Source organism: Petaurus breviceps, unplaced genomic scaffold (genome assembly GCF_028583685.1).
Source record: "Petaurus breviceps papuanus isolate PSGF00001 unplaced genomic scaffold, PetGlider_PUasm1.0 171, whole genome shotgun sequence".
In the NCBI taxonomy this organism is placed as follows: Eukaryota; Metazoa; Chordata; class Mammalia; order Diprotodontia; family Petauridae; genus Petaurus; species Petaurus breviceps.
Window position 1 is genome coordinate 14177177 of NW_027185754.1, and position 22140 is coordinate 14199316.

The 22140-nt window shown below is 41.1% G+C and overlaps 1 protein-coding gene across 2 annotated transcripts; it reads left to right on the top strand.

The window, feature by feature from the left end:
• Positions 1–7312: 7312 nt before the first annotated feature.
• On the top strand, positions 7313–21434 carry POP4 (POP4 homolog, ribonuclease P/MRP subunit). 2 transcript variants are annotated; one of them, XM_069082572.1, is made up of 8 exons: positions 7556–7589; positions 10136–10220; positions 10495–10547; positions 15090–15313; positions 16825–16902; positions 17076–17137; positions 18786–18887; positions 19985–21434. In XM_069082572.1, exons 3-8 carry the CDS (start codon positions 10497–10499, stop codon positions 20119–20121), a joined length of 654 nt encoding a protein of 217 aa, XP_068938673.1. In that variant the 5' UTR covers positions 7556–7589; positions 10136–10220; positions 10495–10496; the 3' UTR covers positions 20122–21434. The 2 variants fall into 2 exon arrangements, with proteins under 2 accessions (XP_068938672.1, XP_068938673.1); XM_069082571.1 differs by lacking the exon at positions 10136–10220 and having other exon boundaries at positions 7313–7589.
• Positions 21435–22140: the final 706 nt, after the last annotated feature.

A 22140-nucleotide genomic window follows, 5' to 3' on the forward strand; every position in this document is an offset into this window, starting at 1 on the left:
TGGTGCTGGACAGATTCAAGAAAGGGGTATAAAGAGACTTGGTTTTCATCCTATTTTCAGTGAACATGCTGGATGTCAATTGCTTTGGAATCATCACCTGTTTTTCCAATGACATGTTCCCAACTAAAGCAGGTAAGTATATGCCAGCCCCTGTGTTAGAAAGAGGTTCAGACCATCCTCTACCTCAGCTTCAGTATGCAGAGGGCTCTCTGCCTGGAAAAAAAAATGCCTACAGTGCAGAACTTAAATGACAGAACTGTACTGTGTTCTTCTCCCAGTCAACCTCCTCTGAAAGGTGAGATCAATGGGCTAGAAGAGACAGGATAATAGGACTCCAGGTACAGTAGTTAAGGATTTATCCTCCCTTCAATGCACACCCATAATTCCTTCTCAAATCTGGGGATCCCAGCCAAGACTACAGATCTCAGAGAAAGGACGACAATACCCAGAGGGAAGTTTCCAAGTCCTGCTCATGAAGAGGGCTTTTCCATCCTCATCACATGTTCATGAGCTGCTCTGCTGATCTGCACCAAATATGGAATTAGGCATGGTTCTTTCTCTTTTTATTTCCCACTGACTGTGCAGGAATGAAACAGTGTTAATATGGATTGACGCTTCCTCTGGGAAGCTGAAAAAGAATTTTCAAGAACTAGACTCATTAGGCCTAGCACCAAATTCCTCTCCAGCAATCAACCTGGTTCTCAACTGCTTCTATGGCCAGGTTTGCTAAGAGACTAGAGGGAGGAGCAGTGTGGAAATGAAAAGGTCCCAGCCAAAACCCACAGGGCATTACAGTAAACAGTTCCCCAATCCCTGTACAACTTTTTTCTTACTCCATTTCTAACTCTGACTGGTGTTAACTTCAGTATTATTTGTGGGCAAATCATTTGGTATGAGGATTATCCAGAAGATGTTTTCCCTTTCAGGTTACCTTTGTCTTTTTCATACCAAATTAGCACTTCTCTATCATAGTCTCTTCAGGGACAGGATAAAGAAATCTTGTTTTCTAATAAAGTTGGCTTGGGGTGGAAGATATTGAATTTAGGGAGTTAATCACCAACGAGTATTTAATGAATACTGTTAATCTCTCTGGGACTCAGTTTTCTCATCTGAAATAGGTTAATCTAAATGATCTCCAACATCCCTTCCAACTCCTACAATTAAATTGATTTTACCATGTGCAAGACTCTGTGCTAGGCACAGGAGGAAAAATATAAAAGTGTGAAGCTATTTCTTCAATTCAAAAAGCATTTACTAAATACATACTAGGTAAAGAGTACTGTACTAGACACTGAGAAAAGCTAACAATACATAAGACACGGTCTTTGCCCTGAGAATTTTTATGGTCTAGATGAAAAGAAAGGACATATACACATGAAAAAATAACCAGCAAAACAATATAGTATATACACATTCCAAATGAGTGACAAAAAGTGCGACTGGTGTTAGGGGAGAGAGATCTCTTTGAGCTGAGCAGTCAGAAAAGATTTCAGAAAGATGGTATTCAAACTATGCCTGTAAAGGTAGGTATTGAAAGACAATGTGGCATTGTGCTAGACTTGAAATCAAATAGTTCTTCTGACTGTGTGATCAGAGGCAAGTCACTTACGTACAAGAGGGATAATAATGCCTATAGTACTTCACAGGTTACAGTAAGGTTCAAATGAACTAATGGATACAAAGTGACTTGCAAACTTTAAAGTGCTGTTATATAAATGTCATTCAACTTCCGTAGCTTGCCTTTTGATACCTTCCTTCACCTGTTCACCAATTTCTATACTCAGGTTAATTGAGAAAAATGTAACTTTTCAACTCATAATAGAAAAGGATATCCACATCTAGAGAAAGAACTACAGTCTGCAGATTGAAGCAAACTATTTGCTCTCTCTCATTTATGTTTTGTTTTGTCCCTTCTTCCTCATTGTTCAGCCCATTGGTTATAATCCTTCTTTACCACACGACTAAGGTTCAACGTGAAGGCATCTGTAGAACCTGTATTTCATTACATGCTGCTATGGGGGGGGGGGGGAGGAAGGGGGAGGAAGGGTAGAAAGTTTGAAACCTAAGAGATTGTGGAACTGAATGTTATAAACTAAAAGTAAATAATTTTTAATGTAACTTTTCATCTTCTGATACTCTGTCCCTGCTAGACTCCTTCACATACTCATGACTGTTTTCTCTCATTTCAATAAGTTAAGTCACTACTTTTGTCTTTTCCCATCCCTTTTCAATGCTGATACTTTTAAAGTTTCATATCAATGCAAAGGTTGTCCCATCCTACCCCTTATCACATTCTATCAAAATAAGCAATGCTATACACAAACTCACCCAAAGGCCCCCTTATTCTTGATACCAACACCAAAGTTAAGAGCAGGGAAGACAAGGCAAGAGAAGTGTGGACTTGACTCCCCAGGCACCCATTTCACCTGGATGGTTGGATTTACAGCACTGGCACAGCCAACAGTGATTTCACTGTGAATCCCTTAAGCGTCTCAGGAATTGCCCCATAAATCCAATGAAGGAACACTCATGTGGCCCCAAAGAGCTGTAGTGCTCGTCCAAATGCGTCATTCACAAGAACTGAGCTTTTCTTAATGAGGACGACTCAATGAGTAAAATCTCCTTTAGGAGACAGAGATAAGAGTCTGTTGTGGAGCATATATTAGGCACCAAGATAAACTTCAACAGAGATTTTCAGGAGTTAAAACCCTGGAGAAATTCAGATTTCATGAACGATTTGACAATAAATAGTACTACTAAGTCACTACACTTGAATGCTCTGAACTGTTGAGCCTTCAATTTATTTTTGCGATTTCTCCTTCTCAGAGACCACAAAATAATACTGACTACCATCTAACAATATTATTGCTTCCTTTGTCATCAATGCTTTCATTTTTCAGTAGTATCCATTTTCTAAAGTACAAGGTAGGGTTTGATATAGCAGGAATTTACAAAATCTTAGATCTGAGCCCTAAAGACATGGTGGGAACTAAACTCAAAGGCTAGGGCTTAAACACTCACTTGGATTAAAGGAATATTCAAGTAATTCAACAAGCATTATTAAACATCCATGACATGCAAGGCACTGTTTTAGGTGTTGATGATACAGAGGCAAAAATGGAACAGTCCCTGTCCTCAATCTTATTTTCTCTTGGTGGGTAGAGGGAGCAGTAATACACCAGGACAAAGTATATACAAAGTCATTTGAGAAGGGGAAAAGTACTAACAACTAGATGGACCAATGGAGCCTAAACTGAGTCTTAAAGCTAGGGATTCTAAGATGTGAATATAATAGTAATGTCATCCAGACCAGAAACAATCTCCAACCAGTGGGTGGCAAATGGCTACAGACAGGAGTCAGGAATTTAACAGAAGTTTAATTTCAAAGTGAGGAAAATAGCTTGCAATCAAAGACACGTATGCTGGAGCCCTGCCCCTAGTGGAGTAGGGGGAGGGGGTGCTGAGGCAGTGTGTGGAGATCCCAATACTTACATAAAGTGAGTTGGAGCCCTGACAATGAGGGCTAACAGCAACAATGTGTTTGATTCATAGCAGAGCTCAGCGAATAGAACATGGATACAGCAGGTGCTTGTCAGAGTTGAGAACACCTGGTGCTGGTCAAAGCAATACAATAATTATGTGAAGCAATTTTTGGATGTTGCTGTGACTGAGATCATCCAGAGGGTGAGCACAAAGGATTATTGTGATGCCAAGCTCAGGGCAAAGTCTGATTGCTGGGCCTTAGCTCTGGAAAACAGGGTGTCTCCTAATAGCTTGACAGTAGTGTATTCTAGACCTGGGAAACAGACTATACAAAGCCATTTAGATGAGAGATAAATTTGAGAATAGCAAGTAGGATAGCTTTAATGGAACATGGCATAAGTGAGGGGGAGTAATAAGAAATATGTGGAAGGTGGAGCCAGGGTGTACAGGGCTTTATGGTAAACATAGGAGTTTGTATTTTATCAGAGACAATAGGAAGCCATTGATAGTTCTCAAACACCAAAGTGATATGGTGAGATCTGTACTCTAAGAAAATTATTTTGGCAGCTTTATAGAGGATGAATTAGAGATCACTGAGACGCAAGGAGACCAATTAGGAGGCTACTAAGTCCAGGTGAGGGTTGATGATGGCCTAAACTAGGGTAGTGGTCCTGTGAATGGAGAGAAAGGGATGGATGTCATACAAGGAAAGTACAATTGACAAGACTTGGCAAATGACAGGATACTGGGGATAAGGAAGAATGAATAGTTGAGAAAATTGGGAAAATGGAAGGATAGCGGTACCATTATGGAAACAAGAATGTTAGGTAGAAGATTTTAGATTTGAGGGAAAAGATTAATTCTGTTTCACACATGTTAAGAGTCCTTAAATTGGATACTGATGTGAAGATGTCCAAAAGATAGGTATTGATACAAAATGAGATCTTAACAGAGACATGAGGGCTGGCTATGTAAATGTTATTCATTTGCATAGTTACCATTAAAGTTGATAAATCATAGAAGGTGCAGAATTAACACTAGTCAATGACATTATTCCTCTCTTTTAAAAAAAAATTTTTATTAGAAAAAAACACCAATTAGCACTGAAACTAAAATGTTCCAGGTTTCAGACTAGGATTTTCTCTATAACAAAGTATGGTGCCTTCTATGTGATGGTCAGTTTTAACTAACAGTGGTAAATGCTCCTGTAAAAGTGGTGTCAAACTCAAAAATGTGTCCACTACACCTTTTGTAAAGATCCCTGGGGCCACAGATTGACTTTTTAAAATTACATATTAAGCCCTTATCTCCCTGACTCCTCACCCTTCCCCTGTTCTCCCCTTCTTTGTCCCCTTGCCTCTCCCCATTCCTCTCCCTTCCCCTTTTCCTGCTTCCATCCTTTCTCCTTCCTTCCTTCCCCAGCCTAGACAATTGCCCTGGTGGAGATGGCCAAGGAGGCCATGGAGCCCACCGAGGCAGACTTAACAGGGTTGTTCTCCATGTTCTCCAAAATGGCCCCGTACCTGACAGGCAAACTGACAGCCACCAGTGAAGATTATAAACTTCTGGAAAATATGAACAAATTGACTAGGTAGAAGTATCTAGAAATGAAAGATATCGAAGTAACATAAGTAGAAACCTAAAGGACTTAAGCCAGAAACATGCAGCACTTCAGCCTTATCTGTATCATATCACTTTAACTGAGGAGCCAGTAGCAGCTCCTAAGCAGGAAGCTTACAAGCTCGACACATATTCAAAGAAACTAGAAGCAAAGTACAAGAAGTTAGAGAGGCAATGAAAGAATTTTTTAGGACCAAGACTTGTATAACTACAAGAATGTTTTATAAGAGCTGAAATGTGCAGGATGGAACTTATCATTAGGCTTCAGCTCCTAAAAGGAAGCGGTGCTGCTGATCCAAGCAGAATCCCAGGCCCCACCTCTGGCTAGATGTGTAACTCTGGCCACCCACGGTGTTTTCCTTGATCTGTACCCCTGGAACCTCATCTTATCATGTGCTTCCTTGTGTGCCCTGGACCAAAGCTCAGAAATCAGGATCAACCCCGACTAGAGCAGACACAGATTTAAGGTTCTCATCTCCCTGTCTCCTCCCTTGACCTCCTCCCTTGACCCCCTCCCCGAGGCCCCCCCAACTCCCTCATAAGCTGTTCTTCAACTTAAATAATATATATCAATATATGAAAAAAATTACACATTAACATCATCAATGTTCTATTGTATTTTTATTGATTTTGTTAAATATTTGTCAATTACATTTTAATTTGTTTTGGGCAGAACTCATTAGTGTTGCAGGGTTTCAATGCAATCTCTATACAGAATGTTTGACCCTCTATCCTTTAAGATTGTCCTATAAGAATGTCTATCAATTGTGAATATTAATTTGGAAGCAATGATACAACATGGGACACAATACACAAGTCTGAGCAAATCACCATCCAGTCTTTGCAGTCATCAGAAACTGCATCTATCCTTCATCTGAAAGGCAAAGATTTGTTCTGTCCTCTTCCCCACAAGGCTATTACTTTGGAATCACAGAATGCCAGAGAAAGAAAAGACTTTATAAGTCACTTAGTTCAAACCCTTCACTTTTAGTTATGGAACCTGAAACCCAAAGAGGGAAAGAGCTACCCATGATTTTATGACACAAATGGTACTAGAACGGAAACATCTAGATGAGCTTCCAATCTGAGGTTTAGATAATCTCTTGTTTAGATAACAGCAATGACACCATTCACTATAGCTACTTAGACATCCTGTAAAAAAAAATTTACATTCAGAGCTTTAAAGATTACAAAATATCTTCCACACAGCATTGTGAAGCAGTGTTAACAGACAATCACAAATGTAGGGAGACTTACATGAAAACCAGGTTTATTACAAGAGAAATGAATATATCATCAAGTCTAGGATTTTCTATTTTGGGTCTCCATGCCTTGTCCAGGCTGTTGCCCATACCTGGAAAATATTTACTCTCAGAATCCCTAGATTACTTCAAGGCAACTGGCTTGGGGTCAACAAGTCCGGGGTTCAAATCCTGCCTCTACACAGACCAGTTCTGTGACCCAGGACAAGTCCCTTCACCTTTCAGTGCCCCAGGAACCTCCCCAAATCTGTAAATCTAAAGATCAGTACCTATGTATTGATTGAGTTTCCAATAGCAATGAAATCCAGATCCAGAAAAACAACAAAAACTCTCCATCTCCTGGCACATGGTAAGAGTTTAATAAATACCTTTTGTGGAAATGAAATGCCCTGGTGGAGGCGGGAATCTCCACAGCAATAAGATCTTGAATCCATTGTATACACTGAAGTACATTACTTTTATTGTGAGGGGTAAATAAGCTCTGCCTCAGGGATCCTTGGCCTTTTTTTTCTGTTGTGGAACCCTTTGTCTCCCTGATCAAGGCTACGGTACCCTTCTCGGATTAATGTTTTTAAATGAATAAAATAGAGGATCACAAAGGAAAACAACAATACTGCAATGGCGTTATCAACATTTAAAAATACAAAACGAATATTCAAGGGGGCCCAGACTAAGAGCCCCTGCAGCCTGGCCCCTGCCCCCACTCCAGCCCCTGGGCGCTTCCCTTCACTCACTCGCAGCAGGGAACGCTGAGGAGAGGACACAGGGCCGTTTATCGACCACCTACTCCCACTCCTCTTAGAAAGATGAGTGGCCACCCCGCCCACTTGTCTGCACTCGGCGTTTCAGCTGACTTCCTGACAGGAGCCAAGACCCACATTAGGGTTCCTTCCTAAGTTCCTTGAACAGTGGCGCCCCGAGAGGCGCATGCGCTCACGCTCCGCGTCGGCGCGCTCTCATGACGTTATTCCTCTTGCGTCGTTCCCGGGCGCCCGCCGGCTCCCCTGATAGTTCCGGTGTCCTGTGATCACGGCTGCGTCCCTTCTTTTCTCTGAGCGCTTTCGTCGTCAAGTTGCGAGTCGCAGCCTCGCCTAGCACTTCACGCCTCGGCTGGCTGGAAAAGAGAAGAAAAACAGCCGGAGGGACCGGAGAGACCAAGTCTTGAACGCGGCGCGGGCCTTGCGATGTCATCAGACGGAGCCGGAAGCGGCGCGGGGACGGAGCGTGAGTGGGGACCGGGCGGCAGGAAGAGCTGGAGCCGGCCTCCCTGTCCCATAGGTCTTCAGCATCTGTAAAGGGAGGCCAGGACGTTCGTGCCTTTGCCTTGTATCCTCCCAGGGCGGCCCTAGGCGAGCCCCATCCCGGCCCTCTCCCCCCAGGGCGCTTCTGCCCCTGTCTCATGAGGGAGCTGTACTGGGCTTCTCTAAGCTCCTTTCTACTCAGACTTTCCTGGTTCTACCTACTCGTTTTACAGACGAGAAAACCAAGACGTTGAGAGGGGAATTAACGTGGCCAAAGTCACAAAAGTAGTAGCTAGCAGAGGCAGGGTTTGAAAATCAGGTTAGTTGAAGGAAGAGAAAATATAGGAAGCAATATGATGGCGTTTTGAGAGACATTAGACTTGTTCTTGGCTTCAGAACAGAAAGGGAGAGGTTTCAGAGACCAAATATGGGCCCAATGGGAAAAATGTGCCTTTCCGTTCGAGCTGTCCAAAAATGGAATGCTCAGAAGGCAGTGGTTCCACCTTACTGGAGGTGCCCACTTGGAAATTGAATGACTACATTTTAGGAATGTTGAAGAGCTTTTTGACCATATGCCAGTTGGACTGTATGACCAAAAGACCTATGCATTTGATATTCTTCAGCTCCTGCATCCAGGACTCTTGTCATTCGTTCTAGAGTTAGCTTCATGTCTCTTCCAGCAAATGACACTTAGGCTTTTGTGAGACCATCCTTCTGCAAAGTGCCGGGAGATCTAGTCCCTGTTCTGGGGTATAAGTGGAAGGCAGTGTGGATGTATATAGGATGATAACATATTAGACCTAGGTGGGGGACCTAAGAGAACATTAAGTTCTACTTCAGTTATTTTACAGAGGAGGGATGTATGTAAAGTCCAACAGGTAGGATGTGACAGAGCTGGGTCCAGCTCAGGTCTTCTCATTCAAAATTCAGTCCATTTTTCACTGCCATACTAGTTTCAGGTATAGGACAAGTAGTGTGAATTTGGGAGATCATTTATCTTGGCCACATTTTCCAGATCTGTAAAAGGAGGGAATTAGACTAGATGACCTCCAAGTTCCATTTCAGCTCAGAATCTTTAATCTTAGGAGCTAAGAACACAAGATGTATATGAAGGGGTCAAATAAGTGACAATAAGGATCACAAAGACAAGAAGAACAATAGCCTCAGAATCCAAGAGACCTAGTTTTGAATTCTTGCTCCCCAGATCCCCAGTGGTATAACTGGGCAAGTCTCTTAACCTCTCTGAGCTTCAGTTCCCTCATCTGTAATATGGAAATAATATGATTGTAATGCTTACCTCACAGGGTTTTTGGGGTGCAGAGGAGGAAGGGAAATGTTATGTAAACTGCAAAGCACTAAAGTAATAGGAACTCTTGGAGGAGTTCAGATGAGAAAGCTGTAACAGAGAACTGGGTCAGGTGACAGACAATATCAAGTTTTCTCAAAGGAGCAATGCAGAGCTATGCTTGTCGAAGACTGGGTAATCTCAGTTGAGCATGCACCATCACAGGCTATCTCCTACAACACTTGTCTGCTGAACAGTACTCATGATCTCTGACCATGGCTGTTGTTTCCCATCCCATCCCTTCACCCTTCTCTTTTCTAGTAAGAACAAACAGGCAGGCACGTGACCCTCTCATTAGCAAGCATAATACTTGTCCTCAAATGAGTTATAACTCTAGTATATGTTTTCCAAACACAAACTTGATCAGGGATATCCCTTATACAAAGCCTCATTTTTAAAAATTTCTTTTATCGAAATTGAGAAAATCTTTTAAAATCTGCCATTTATGGTTACTGTAAATAGAACTATGTGTTTATATGTTATAGTGATAACCCATATTTCTGTAGTACCTTCAGGTTAATAAAGCACTTTCCTCAAAACAACCCTTATAGAAAGTATGTGAATAATTGTATTATCAATTATAATAATTATCCTCTTTTTCACAAATCAGAAAACGGGTTCAAATTAGAGCCATCTAAGTGCTGAAGTGAACAGAGTGATGGACCTGGAGTCAGGAAGAACTACATTCAAATTCTGCACCAGATACTTAATACCTGTGTGACTGTGAACAAGTTACCTAATCTCTCTGAGCCTCTTTACTCAATAGTTACTCAATTATTACTCAAATTTGAGTAATAGCATCTACTTCCTAGGGTTCTTCTAAGGATCTTTGTAAAGTACTTCAGGGACTTAAAGTGCTATATAAATAAATTCTAACAATCAATAAACATTTGTTAATCAGTTAATAATCAATAAACATTTAAGTGTCTACTATGTACCAGGCACTGTGCTAAGTGCTGGGGATACAAAATGAGAAAAGGAGAGGCCTACCCAAGGAGTTTGTAGTCATTGTTATCATTATCAAGTGATTTGTCTGGAGTCCCATAGCTAATTTGGTCTTTTGACTTTAAGTATTCCTGCCATCTCTCAAGTGTAGAGAGCCAGCATGGGTGGATAGGCATGAATTTGAGCAAATTGTATGCTTTACTGGCCACTTAGATATCGAGCCACTTACTTTCCCCCAGTGTCCAGCCACACACAAAGATGGAGCTATCCTGATCCCAGAGCTATCCTCAGATCCCAATCTGAGCCTCTCAAAGCCAGTGTTATGTAAGTGTATATAAATTGAGCTGTAGTTACGTTATGTATACATTTATTAAGATTACTTTCTGGACTTCTTATGTCTCCAAATTCTGTGGCATGCCACCTTTTAACATCCCTGTGATGAAAATGGCTGTAGAACAAAATGAGAGACTTCCTGGAACCCCTGAAACTCAACTTCTCCCTTCTCTCCATATTAAATAGCCACCTTTAGATTTCACTGATTAAATGTTTTCTTAAATATTGTGGCCCCAAGGTGACATCCTTTTGGTTTGTTTTCCAGGCATGATTTACCGAGCTTTCTCTCAAGAAGAGGCCAAAGAACTTGATGTTCAGGTACAGTGTTACTGTCAGTTGCTAGTCTTGCTTTGTTTTTTGTCTTTTGGGATGGGGGAAGGCAGGGCAATTTGGGGTTAAATGACTTGCCCAAGGTCACACAGCTAGTAAGTGTTAAGTGTCTCAGGTCCTCCTGACTTCAGGGCTGGTGCTTTATTAACTGCTCCACTTAACTGCCCAATTGCTAGTCTTTAGAAGCAAAAGTATCATCTTCTCTGTTTGGAGAGGGAAACAGGAAAGAAGAGAGGTAACGGATTGAAAATAGGCTATAACAGTACCATAGATGCTGTTACAGCTATCTTAGTTGTACTCTTGTCTTTTCTTTAATTTAGATTACTCTCTCTCTCTCTCTTCCCCCCCTCCACAGATACTGGAGTGGTTTGCCATTGCCTTCTCCATCTTGTTTTACAAATGAGGTACTAAGGCAAGCAGTTAAGTGACTTGCCCAGTTATGTAGCTAGTAAGTGTCTGAGACCAGACTTGGAGTCAGGTCTTCTTGACTCCAGACCAGGCAGTCTGTCCTCTACCACCTAGCTGCAGCAGCTTCTAGCATAGTGCCTTGCATATAGTAGGCATTTAATGAGTAATTGTTGGATTGGATTAATAGACTTAACCAGAGAGACAGTTTGTTCAAGTGATCTTTATCTTAGACCAACAAGACTTGTTTTCCCATCTTACTAAAATAAGATTTAAATTGGCTTCAGCTGTTTGGTTTTCTGATGTAGTATAGAATGTAAATAAGAGGTAAGGGATATTTAATCATGGCCATTACAAAACTCCCCTTAAGTCATTGTCTGATCTTGTCCCTGTGCCTTGCTGGTACCTAAAAACTATTGCATAAAAAGAGGTTTTATGCCACATCTTCTAGCATCAAATGGGATGTTACACACTTTGGTCAAGCAAAGGCCTTTTGTGGCATTTAATGTTGGTATTAATGCTTTAAATTTTGAAAAGTGAATGCACCTCTTAAGCTGCTCTTCAAAGAGGAACCTTTAAATGATTTTTAGAAATGTAATAAAAATGCCTTCTGATAACTCATTAAATTGTTAAAGAGTTTCTTCCTTAAAAAAAAAAAAGTTGTCATTGAACAATTGTGTACAAAGACCCTCGGTACTCTTTTGTTAAAGATGCAAAGAAATAATAGACATGGTACCTACCTGGAGATAGCTTAGTCTGTTTAGAGAGACAAGACTTCCACATACCTGAAAAGACAGCGTGTGCTGCCTGGCCTTATTAGTTACTGCCAGTTGAGTGATATAGGAGTGTAAGTGTCATTGGGGTTCCAGGGAAACAGGTAACACTGGGAACTGAAGTTATCAGAATGTGCCATGGCTTCTTACAGACGTGGCTAAGCTTGAATTCCAGCTTGAGGGCATGTGACAAGTTGTTGTTTTCCAAAGCCATAAACTCTCCCTTTGAAAAGAGGAGGAAATGGCATCCAGAGAAAGAACTAGAAAGAACTGAGTTTATATCCAGGTGGAAGCAAAATACCTGATCTTTTTCCTTCTCTTGTTTGGTTTTATGCCCTCTTTACCATTTTTCATTCCATCTGATACAATCCATCTTTATAATCTGACTAATGTATAATGTGAAAGTATTTACAGATTCTAAAAAAAAAAAAGAAAAGAGGAGGAAATGTGTCTAGAAAGTCCTTCTATTTCCCAGACTGATTGTAAAAAATAAAGGATTTTGGAAAATGGTGTTGGGTTTTTCCTTGGTGGTCCTGACACAAACCTTAACCCTTTGGGGAGCAGCCATCAATTTCATAGGTGTGGGAGCGGGTATTCCCTCCTCCTCTCTAAGCTTTATAGACAGCCTTCAAGAGTAGTGACAGATAACGTTCATCACCATCCAGGCCACCCAGAGAAGAGCCTCTGTGAACATGGCTAAGCTGGCCAGCCATGGACTCAGAGTCTTTCCAGAACCTAGCTCCCAGAATAGCCAAGCCACCTGCAGGCCATAGTGAAGCATCAGAGGAGGAGGGCGCTCCAAGGACAGTGTTTCGTTTTCCTGTTGAAGACTAGCTAGGATTCTGTTACCGTGTTATCCAGAGTTCTTTTAATCAAAAGGAAAGTTCAGAAAAGCAGGGTGGAGGTTAGTGGGACCGTTGTCTGTGGCAAAACTTCCGTGAGTGACATAAACTGGCAATTGACTTAAGTCTCTCTTTAACATTTGTGGCATTAAGTGCTTGGGAGTAGAATAGAAGAGGCCATACTGATCCTCAAATGGGAATGGATTCCAGAAAAGTTTGCATATAATATATTAATATGTTTTAAAAGGAAATTATGTGATATCTGAGGGGGAATGGCAAGAGGATCGGAGGAAGCTGCGTAACAGAGGTGGCATATGTTGGACTGTAAAGACTGAGCAAGAAATGAACAAGAAATGAAGGTGATAATATTCTAAACACAAGAAACACCATGAGCAGACAGAGGCATGAGGGCACACAGCAAGCATATTAAGTACCTACTGTGTGCTAAGCACTGGGGATACAAAGCAAGGCAAAACACAGTACCTGTTCTCGAGGTTCTCACGGTGTAATGGAAAGGGACTCCAACTGAGATTTGAAGGAAGCCAGGAGGCAGAGGCAAAGAGGGAGAGTTCCAGATGTGGGGAATAGCCACTGAAAATCTTAGAGTTCAGAGATGGAGTATGGAAGAGCAAGGAAGCCAGTGTCACTGGATCACAGAGTATCTGAAGGGGAATAAGGTGAAAGAAGACTAGAAAAGGAGGAATGGGCCAGGTTATGGATGGTTTTGAAAGCCAAACGGAGGATTTGTATATGATCCCCAGAGTAATAGGAAGTCACTGGAATTTATTGTGTAAGGTGATGATATAGCTAGACTTAACTTTAAGATGATCGGTTTAATAGCTGAGTGGAGGGTGGACTGGAGCAAGGAGGGGCTTGAGGCAGGGAGACTGACCAGCAGGTTATTGCAATAGTCTGGGTGTGAGGTGAAGAGGGCCTGTACCAGGGTGGTGGCAGCGTAGAAGAGGAGGGGGTGTATATGATAGATGTTGTGAAAATAGTTGACAGGACCTGGCATCCTGCTGGATTTGGGGAGTAAGAGGGAATGAACAGTCAGGAATGACACCTGAGTTGCAAACTTGCTTGACTGGGAGAGTGGTGGTACCTTCAGCAGGAATAGGGAAGTCAAGAAGAATAGGTTTGGCAAGAAAGATGATGAGTTCAGTTTTGGACATGTTCATGTCTATGGGACATCCAGTATGTGGACTTTTTTATTTGTTTTGTTTTTGTGGGAGAGCTGAGGTGTACATAGTACTAGAGACTAAAAGGATAGGGTCTTGCCAAGTTGTAGAAAGTCTTGAATGACCTTCAGAGAAGTTTGAACTTCATTCAGGGGGCAACAAGGGAGCTACTAAAGGCTTTGGAGCAGAGATCAGTACATCAGACATGATCAGATCTATCTGTAAGAAATATTATTTTGGCAGTATAAAGAACAAATTAAAGGTAGAGAAGAGAGGAGGTAGGAACATCTATTAAGAGGATTTTGCATACAGTGGCTTCAGAAAATTATTGCAGATGCAAAGAGAACTGTAGGCTATAGGTCTGGAGTGAGGCATATATTGTAGGTCATGACCAGTGGCTTAGCAATACTTCTCGTTGAAAGGGAGGGGTTTGTATTGGAGAGACACGATGTAAAGAGAGAGTCATTGAGAAGGGATTCCATAAGGGAAAAACCGACATCAAGAAAACATTGAACAAAGAATGAAAATTCAGTGTTTAGAAGAGTATTGCCATAGTCTAGGTGCACGGTAATTAGGAATATGACGATTGTACTGAGATGGTGGCAGCGTGAGGCCTCATGGAGGTGGAATGAGCGTAACTCGCTAACTCACGGGATATGAGGAGTGTTGAGCTGAAAACCATTTCAAGTCAGATGCTTAATTAATCTTTCAGTAATTCCTGTGCAGCTCATTAATTCTTCCTTTGAGTGAGGAAAACAGGAGAAACAGGAATCTTTAAGAAAGAATCGTGTTTTTCTTTTAAGACACTAAGCAAGTAAAGCAGGGGAAGAAATTCAGTTCGACAAACATTTATTAAGCATGTGGATTTCAAGACACTGTGGTTACATAGACAAAAATTAAAAACTTCTGTCCTCCAGGAGCATGATGAGCTTCTTAGCATGGGGATAGAGATGCTTGACATGTAGTCAGCTAAGTATAATACAAAATAGGGAGAGAAAGGGGCAAAAGAAGAGATCAGAGTGCTTCAGAAATACTGGAGGAAGAAGAGTACTTGCAGAAAAACAGCTAGCATGCTCACTGTGACCCTGGCAACAAGCAGACACTGGAGGTATTATCATCATCATCATCATCATTATTATTCCCATGTTACAGATGAAACTACAGGCATAGAAAAGTCAGGAAAATGAGACAGTGTGATTTTAGGAAGAAAAATCATTCTAGACATCCACACAGAATGGGTATCATTATTAACAACTGTGTTGAAGCTGTCAGGCAGCAGACCTAGCTTGGCCCAAGCTAATTCCGTCTTGGGACGCCTTTCTTTCCTCACAGTGCCAGGGATCCCACAAGGCCGAGGCCTTTCTGCAAGCCTTCCTCAAGCGAAGCATGCCCCATCTGACAGAAGCCAAACTGCATGACCACCTGCATCGCAAAGCCGTCGTGCTAGAGTACTTTCCCCTGAAAAAGCCCAAGGAAAGGAAAAGAAAATCCAAAGGCTTCTCTGCAAAGCAGAGGCGAGAGTTGCGCCTCTTTGAAATTAGACCAGAGCAGCAAAGGTGAGAGTTCTCTACTCCAGTTTCCCACCTCCATGTGGAGATGGGCAGCCTCATTTGTGGGGGTTGTAACTGGAGAGCCCAACAGTAGGTGAGATGCAGCTTGGTCTTGTTTTTATAATGTATGGCCACAAGGGGGTACCCTTCCTTTACCAATGTTTCTCCTCATTTGATTTTTTTTTTTTTTTACTCAGAGTGGTCTGAAAGAGGATGCCTCTCATTTGGCTCCTGTCTTGATTCTAATTGCAAAGATCAGTGTCGTGCACAAAACTATTATCCATGGCAACAAGAAGTTGGTATTTAAAGTTTTTAATGTAAGAAAGAGGAATTGATATTTCTTAAGATCGGAGGTTTTTTGTTGTGACTTTTAATAGCATTAGATGCAGTTTTATAGCTAAGGAATGCACCACCCACAAGACTCAGAACATTTTTTAAGGAATTGTCACAGTTTCGTGGGAGTACATCTTCCTTCCTCTTACTGATGCTTTGTCCCTTCTTAGCCGCACTTCTTGGTTTCCCCATCTTGATTGCTTTTAGCCACAGTTTGTAGAGCTGTAGCTAACAACCTCCCACATTCCATACAGTTTGAGAAATCTGATTTACAAGTGTTGGTATAGTGTTGGTGGAGGCTTGTCACAAAAACAACATGTTTTGAGTAGGGAAAGAAACTCCTGCCTACAGTGGTGTTGTCTGGGCGAACACATCTAAGAACTAGAGCCAACTGATGGTGCCTCATTAACTCACTTATATAGGTCCTATAGTGCTTTACAAAATACAAATCCATATTCTCTCAACAACCCATGAAGTAAGTAGTATTGATGTCCCTGTTTACAAATGAGGAAGCTAGAGGTCAAAGAATCAAAGTGACTTGACCATAGTCAACAATTGGTATCAGAAACTATACTACAACTTTGGTCTTCTGACTCCAAACTTAGTGCTTTTTCTTTTGTATAACACCACCCATGAAAGGTGCAGGCCTCCTCAGCTTGTCCAGAACATCACTTAGTACTGTAAAGTATACCTGGTACTTGACAATAGGTTCTTAGATGAACAGCTTTGTGTCAAAAGAATCTTCATCATCAATGTCAGAATTACTTAAAGGCAGGAATCAATAGCCTTCTGAGTGGAGAACTTAATTGAGCTGGGAAATAGAGCATCAAAGAATCATTTCTCCTAGTCTTGTGCATCCCTTATCAGTCCAGCCACCTCCCAAGCAAGATAAATGCCCTCGTTGGAAACCTTTGGTTGTGACTTCCTACTGATATTGCTTATAATGAAGACATTTCACTAAACTGAAAGGGAACTATGAGATTTTAACAGTTGTCACTCCCTGCTAATTAGGATGCTGTGTTCAGAAAGTTTAATTTCTTGAAATTGGGTTGGGTTTTTTTTTTTAAATGTATTTCAAGAACTCTGAAACTCCCCAATACTGTTGCATTTTCACAAACCTTGTACATAGTAATCTTTGGTTCATGTTGCCTAACCTCTCTGACCTGTTCCTGGATTTATTTTAGATACAGCCTGTTTCTCCCTCTGCATAATCTCTGGAAACAATATATCCGGGACTTGTGCAATGGTCTCAAGCCAGACACGTAAGTTAAATTTCTTCTGCTCCGAGTTCTAGCACTCATTGCTGCTGGAAATGCAGCATCAAGAGCCAGTCTTATGGTTCTCTCTCTGTATCAGTTTGAAGTTGTGTTATGTGTTTGGTTCTTTCAGAGCTCTGGATTTGGAGTGTGATGTTATTAAATCTTTTGTCTCACAGGCAACCACAGATGATTCAAGCCAAGTTGTTAAAAGCAGATCTCCATGGTGCTATTATTACAGGTATATTTGATGAATTATGTCTGATATTACCATACTTAAATTCTTAATAAATGTCAATAAGGTTTCAAGTCAGTATGTCATACACTGTGCTGACAATTCTAATGAGGTTCTTACCTTATACGTTCTCAATGTGGAACTAGAATCATTCTCTTCCATTTGGTTTTAAAATTGGGTTTATTTTCATTTGAAATTCCATGGAACCTTTCTGAGGTCATCCTCTCATCACCAATAGTAGAGTTTATTGAGGACTCTGAGATTTTAATATGAGGTACATTACATTTCTCTTCCAGGATAACAATATCAAAAATATGTTAATAGCCAAAAGGGTTAATTGGCACTATTTTCTGGGTAAGATGATACTTCCTTTCCCCCCACACACAAACACCTTTGCCCACCAGAACAACTTTTAAAATCAAAATTGCCTGAGGAGCCTCTCAAGCTATGAGTTTTTTGGAAAGAGAATTGAACCTACTGCCCATGATGTCCTCATCACTTGGGAAAAGTCACTTCTAGATGGAAACTGGTCAGCTTGTGAAAGCTGTATTTATAATTCATTCATTTATTCAGCTTACATGTACTGGGTACCCACCATGTCCAAGGCCCTATGCTGGGCATTGAGTAGGGCGCAGAAGGGTGCACAAAAGACACAGACCCCCAATCCCTGCCCTCATGGAGCTGATAGTCGTAGAGTGGGAATGTGGGTGTGGGTGGCTAAGACTGAGATATAATACATGCATAGAACCAAGAGAAAAGAGAATGTGATCATTATCATAGGGGATCTAGAAAATGCGCAGAAGGCTCAGGGAAAGGAATGATCCCATTTGAACCAGCCTTGAAGAATGGAAGGATTTCAACAAGTAGAGATGAAAGGAAGACATAATGGATGTAAGGAGCGGTATTAAAGTGGGAAAGAATGAGATGTGTTTTGGAGGAACAGTCCATTTTGGATGAAGAATGTGTATAGGGAAGCAGGAGATGATCCGCAGGAGGAAATTCATCACAACTGGCATACTGGAAGATGTGTTAGTAGAAGGGTACTTGGTAGGTAGTATATTCAAATCCTACATATAATTAACTGCCTTTTAATAGACTTCTGCACATTACCCATGGAGAAAAATGAGTCTCTTTTCTCATTGTGTAGAGCTATAAGACCTCTTGATACTGTCTAGTGTTAGTCATATTTATGAACATTCGGCTCTAGAATGATGCTTAGTGACTAATTGGCCACCCCTCCATTTGGTGCTCGACACTAAAATAATAAAAATGCCTTATATCCATGTAGCCCTCTACAGATTTGCTTTCGCGTCCCGTATCTCAGTAGAAGTAACTGCTTCTGCCTTGATAGTGCCCTGGAGGGCGTTGAGGAGCAGTGGGATGAATACTGACCCAGGTCTGAGAAGCCTAGGTCCTTGCCTCACCTCTTCCACCAGCTACTCATGTCATTGTAGACAAGTGATTTCTTGTGCTGAAGCCTCAGTTTCTTCATCTGTAAAAAGGGAGGGGCATGGAAAGATGGTTGGAGGGAGAGAAGGGTTAATTTAATTAATCACAATTGGCCCTCCTAATGCTGACATTCTACTTGTATCTCCATGTCAAGGCTCTGAGCAGCCATAGAGACTGTCACTGTTGTTTCTGTTTTGCTCTTTAGTTACAAAATCTAAATGCCCCTCTTATGTTGGTATTACGGGAATTCTTCTTCAAGAAATGAAACATGTCTTCAAAATCATCACCAAAGATGACAAATTAAAAGGTATGTGGCCATTTCTCCATAGGCATTACAGCATTGAGGGCACACACACATATTTAGTAAGCAGGTTACTATCATGCTGGTCACAGGATGTCTCTGGGTAGTTGTGTCTGTCTGATCTTGTAAAGCCTTCTGTGCAGAACTGTCAGGCACGTGGAAATTATTAACCCAGCTTCAAAAGCTGTTTCCCTTCTGACCCCAAGGCCTTCCCCAAAATGGCCTGGTATCTGTGAGTGTGGATAATCAGGGTGGCTGGTGGTAGGAAGAGTTTGCCATTTGCTGCCTTTTGTGTCAGAAGGACAGTTCACCCCTCTAGCCTACTCCTAGATGCCAAGTATAGACTTTGGTATGGTCAGCGGTCTCCCTTCAAAAAGCTGAGACTTAAGAAAAGAAGAGAGAGAAGGATAAGAAAATGAAGAATTGTAACTTCCCACATTCTTAGACATCTCTGCTCCCAAAGGCAGCATTCTTGGTTCAAGGACATTTTCAAGCTTGATACATTGGGAGGCATTGCTCAAGAAAAGAATAAGAAATAAGAAAAAGTGTTCTTACAGTTGCTACATTGTGGCCTACTTACGTAGACACTCAAAGCTGTCAAAACCTTAGCATTCTGTTCATTAATTCAGTTGTATGTTTATTTGATTGTTTATTTGTTTAGTTACTTATTTTGATTTTGGTATTCTGATGCAGAGATCAGTTTTTCTCCTAGTTAAGTAACAGAAGATGTATAGTATGTAGATAATTCCCTTCATGAGAATCAAGCCAAGGTGAAATTTGAGATTTTTGTTTACAAATGTCTTCCCTAGAAAACCTATATCATAGGCTTTCTTTCCCCAGGGCAGTATCTCAAGTCTGATCCCCGTGCTTTTGATTGCAAAAATTAGGTGTTGGAGTCACATTGACTAATGTCTTTGTTAAAAATTGGCCTTGCTGCAGAAAAAAACTTTCCCATACATTCTGTGGACATCATCACTACCAGAAGTCAGGTTTATTTCTATTTGCTCATTTGTAACATTGCCTGAATGACGATGTCATATATAAAAGCAAACAAGTGCCAGAATGTCTCCTCACTTATCTTTTTTTTTTCCCTTCTCTTTCAGTTATTCCCAAGTTAAACTGTGTGTTTACTGTAGAAATCGATGGCTTCATTTCCTATATTTATGGGAGCAAGTTCCAACTTCGATCAAGTGAGCGTTCTGCAAAGAAGTTCAAAGCAAAAGGAACAATTGACCTATGAACCCATGACTGCTTAAGAAAATATCACTGCAATTCAGAACAGTGTAAAGGAAGCAGGAACTGGCAGCTGGCTCATGTTTGGTGCCTTGCCTTTTTAAAAAAAAATACTGCCAGGCCAGTGAGTAGCTCATTTCCAGCTCATTTCACCAGTTCAGTTGTTATTTGTCTTTTCTTTCCATATTGTTTAAAATTCTGCGTGTGGTCTGCTTGCCTCTTTGGTTAAACAGATGATTTTCTGGTTGCATTATTTTCTGGTGAGATTTGTTGAGTCCATTCAAGTCTGTTGCCCCCTGGAGTAGCAATCACAGCAGAAAGAAACTGCAAAATCACTGGCTCTTATTTTGCAAATTAATAGTTATATTGGATTAAGAAGTTGGGACCCTACATATCGAGATTTGTGTCATCTAGTCTTCATACCTCAATAGCAGACTATAATGAGGGAAATACAGAATGTACCATTTTCCAGTGCCAAGCTGTTATGGCGTCATCCAGAGAAAAGCCAAGACACTTGGGAGAATAGACAGGATCATGAGGCTTTCTCTCCCAAACTCCCATATATTGTGTGACCATCCACTTCCCAGAAACCTCATCCCAGGTGTCCTTTGAAGCTTTTTCAGAAAATTATATCTGTAATAACTTTGAAATCCAAATAAGAAAATGAACTTGTATTATTTATGCAGTATACATATTATTTTCAAAAATAAGCCCATTTTTACTTTGATGCTAAAATATGGATGTTTTACTTTTTTGTTAACTAACGTTCTAGGCCAGTATTGTCGGTGCTAAAAGCTTTCTGAGGTTAACTCACTATCTCTGTGGTACTGGGGGAAGCGGGTGGAGGGGGAGAGAAAAGATAGCTGACTTTGCCCTGAAACCGTTTCATTCATTTTGGTGGGAAGTCCTGAGGAGTATTAGTGCCCTTAAGGGTCTTTCCTTTCACAAACAAGATATGTGTCTTGGAATCCTCTCCCCCTCATCCCAAGAAACTCCCCTACAGAAACAGGACTTTTTAATGCCCCTTTGTCTTTGAGCCACTCTTTACAAGTACTCCACATTTAGGGAAAGAGAACATTGCACATAGGGTGGATGAGTATTGATTCAGATGCAACCCTGGCATGACAGATGTGCCCAAAACTACCTATTTATTAGTGTGTCATGTGACTTTGGATGCCATAAACCCATGTAGCTTGATAGGAAATGTCTCTCCCTCATTCTGACTTTCCAAGCAGTGTTTGGCTGTTTCTGCTCTACCTGTAAGCTATGATCATAACTACCTGCTTTCTTGATGGGGAAATAAATCTCTCTCTTAGTTAATTTAAAGTGGTTTTTGTTCTGTTTTAACTGGCTGAAAGTGCCACATTCATAACTGAGTATCATTAATTCTTAATAAGTGCTGTAACTTTCTTTCCTAAACCATCCTGTTCTTTCCAGCCAGCACTCATTGTAAAAGGCTTCTAATGTTGTATAAATATACAGTTGCTTTCCAGAAAAGTTGTTGGTGCCACTTGCCATGTGAAATCTGTTTTTCATTTGGCATTGACTCAAGTTTCAGTGTGAGTTGCTTGCTACTTAAATCACAAACTTCCTGTCCTCTCCTTCCTCCTCTCTCACCCCCAATTAAGGGGACTTGGAGAGATCGCCTTTCTTTGGTGAAGGTTCTGAGTATCCTTGTATCTAGCAGGCAAGTGGTTAGTACTCTTATTCCCATTTCAGAGCAGGAAAAAGTAAGGCATAGTCCACATAGATGCAGCATTGTCCAGCCTATTCCAGTAGCCAGCTACAGGTTAGTTTGGGAACAGTCCTTGAATGTTCCAAGAAAGTCAAGCAAACTGGTTAACAATACAGGACCCAGGGAACAATTAACTATACACCCAGGGGCCCGAGAACTGTGGAGTTTGAGAGGCAAAGGGAGTAGGGACAGTAATGATGTTTCAGCCTACTAGTGGCTAGTAGGAACAATTATTTGAAGACTTTTTTTTTTTTGGCGGGGGCGGGGGACAAGTATAGCGAGGTAGAGTGG

Bases quoted from the DNA above. Each gene is read 5' to 3' on its own strand.
- POP4 (XM_069082571.1), top strand. From the start codon at position 7,550: ATGTCATCAGACGGAGCCGGAAGCGGCGCGGGGACGGAGC. The intron at 16,903-17,075 runs GTAAGTTAAATT...TTTGTCTCACAG, and splicing joins AATGGTCTCAAGCCAGACAC to GCAACCACAGATGATTCAAG. The intron at 17,138-18,785 runs GTATATTTGATG...TTTGCTCTTTAG, and splicing joins CCATGGTGCTATTATTACAG to TTACAAAATCTAAATGCCCC.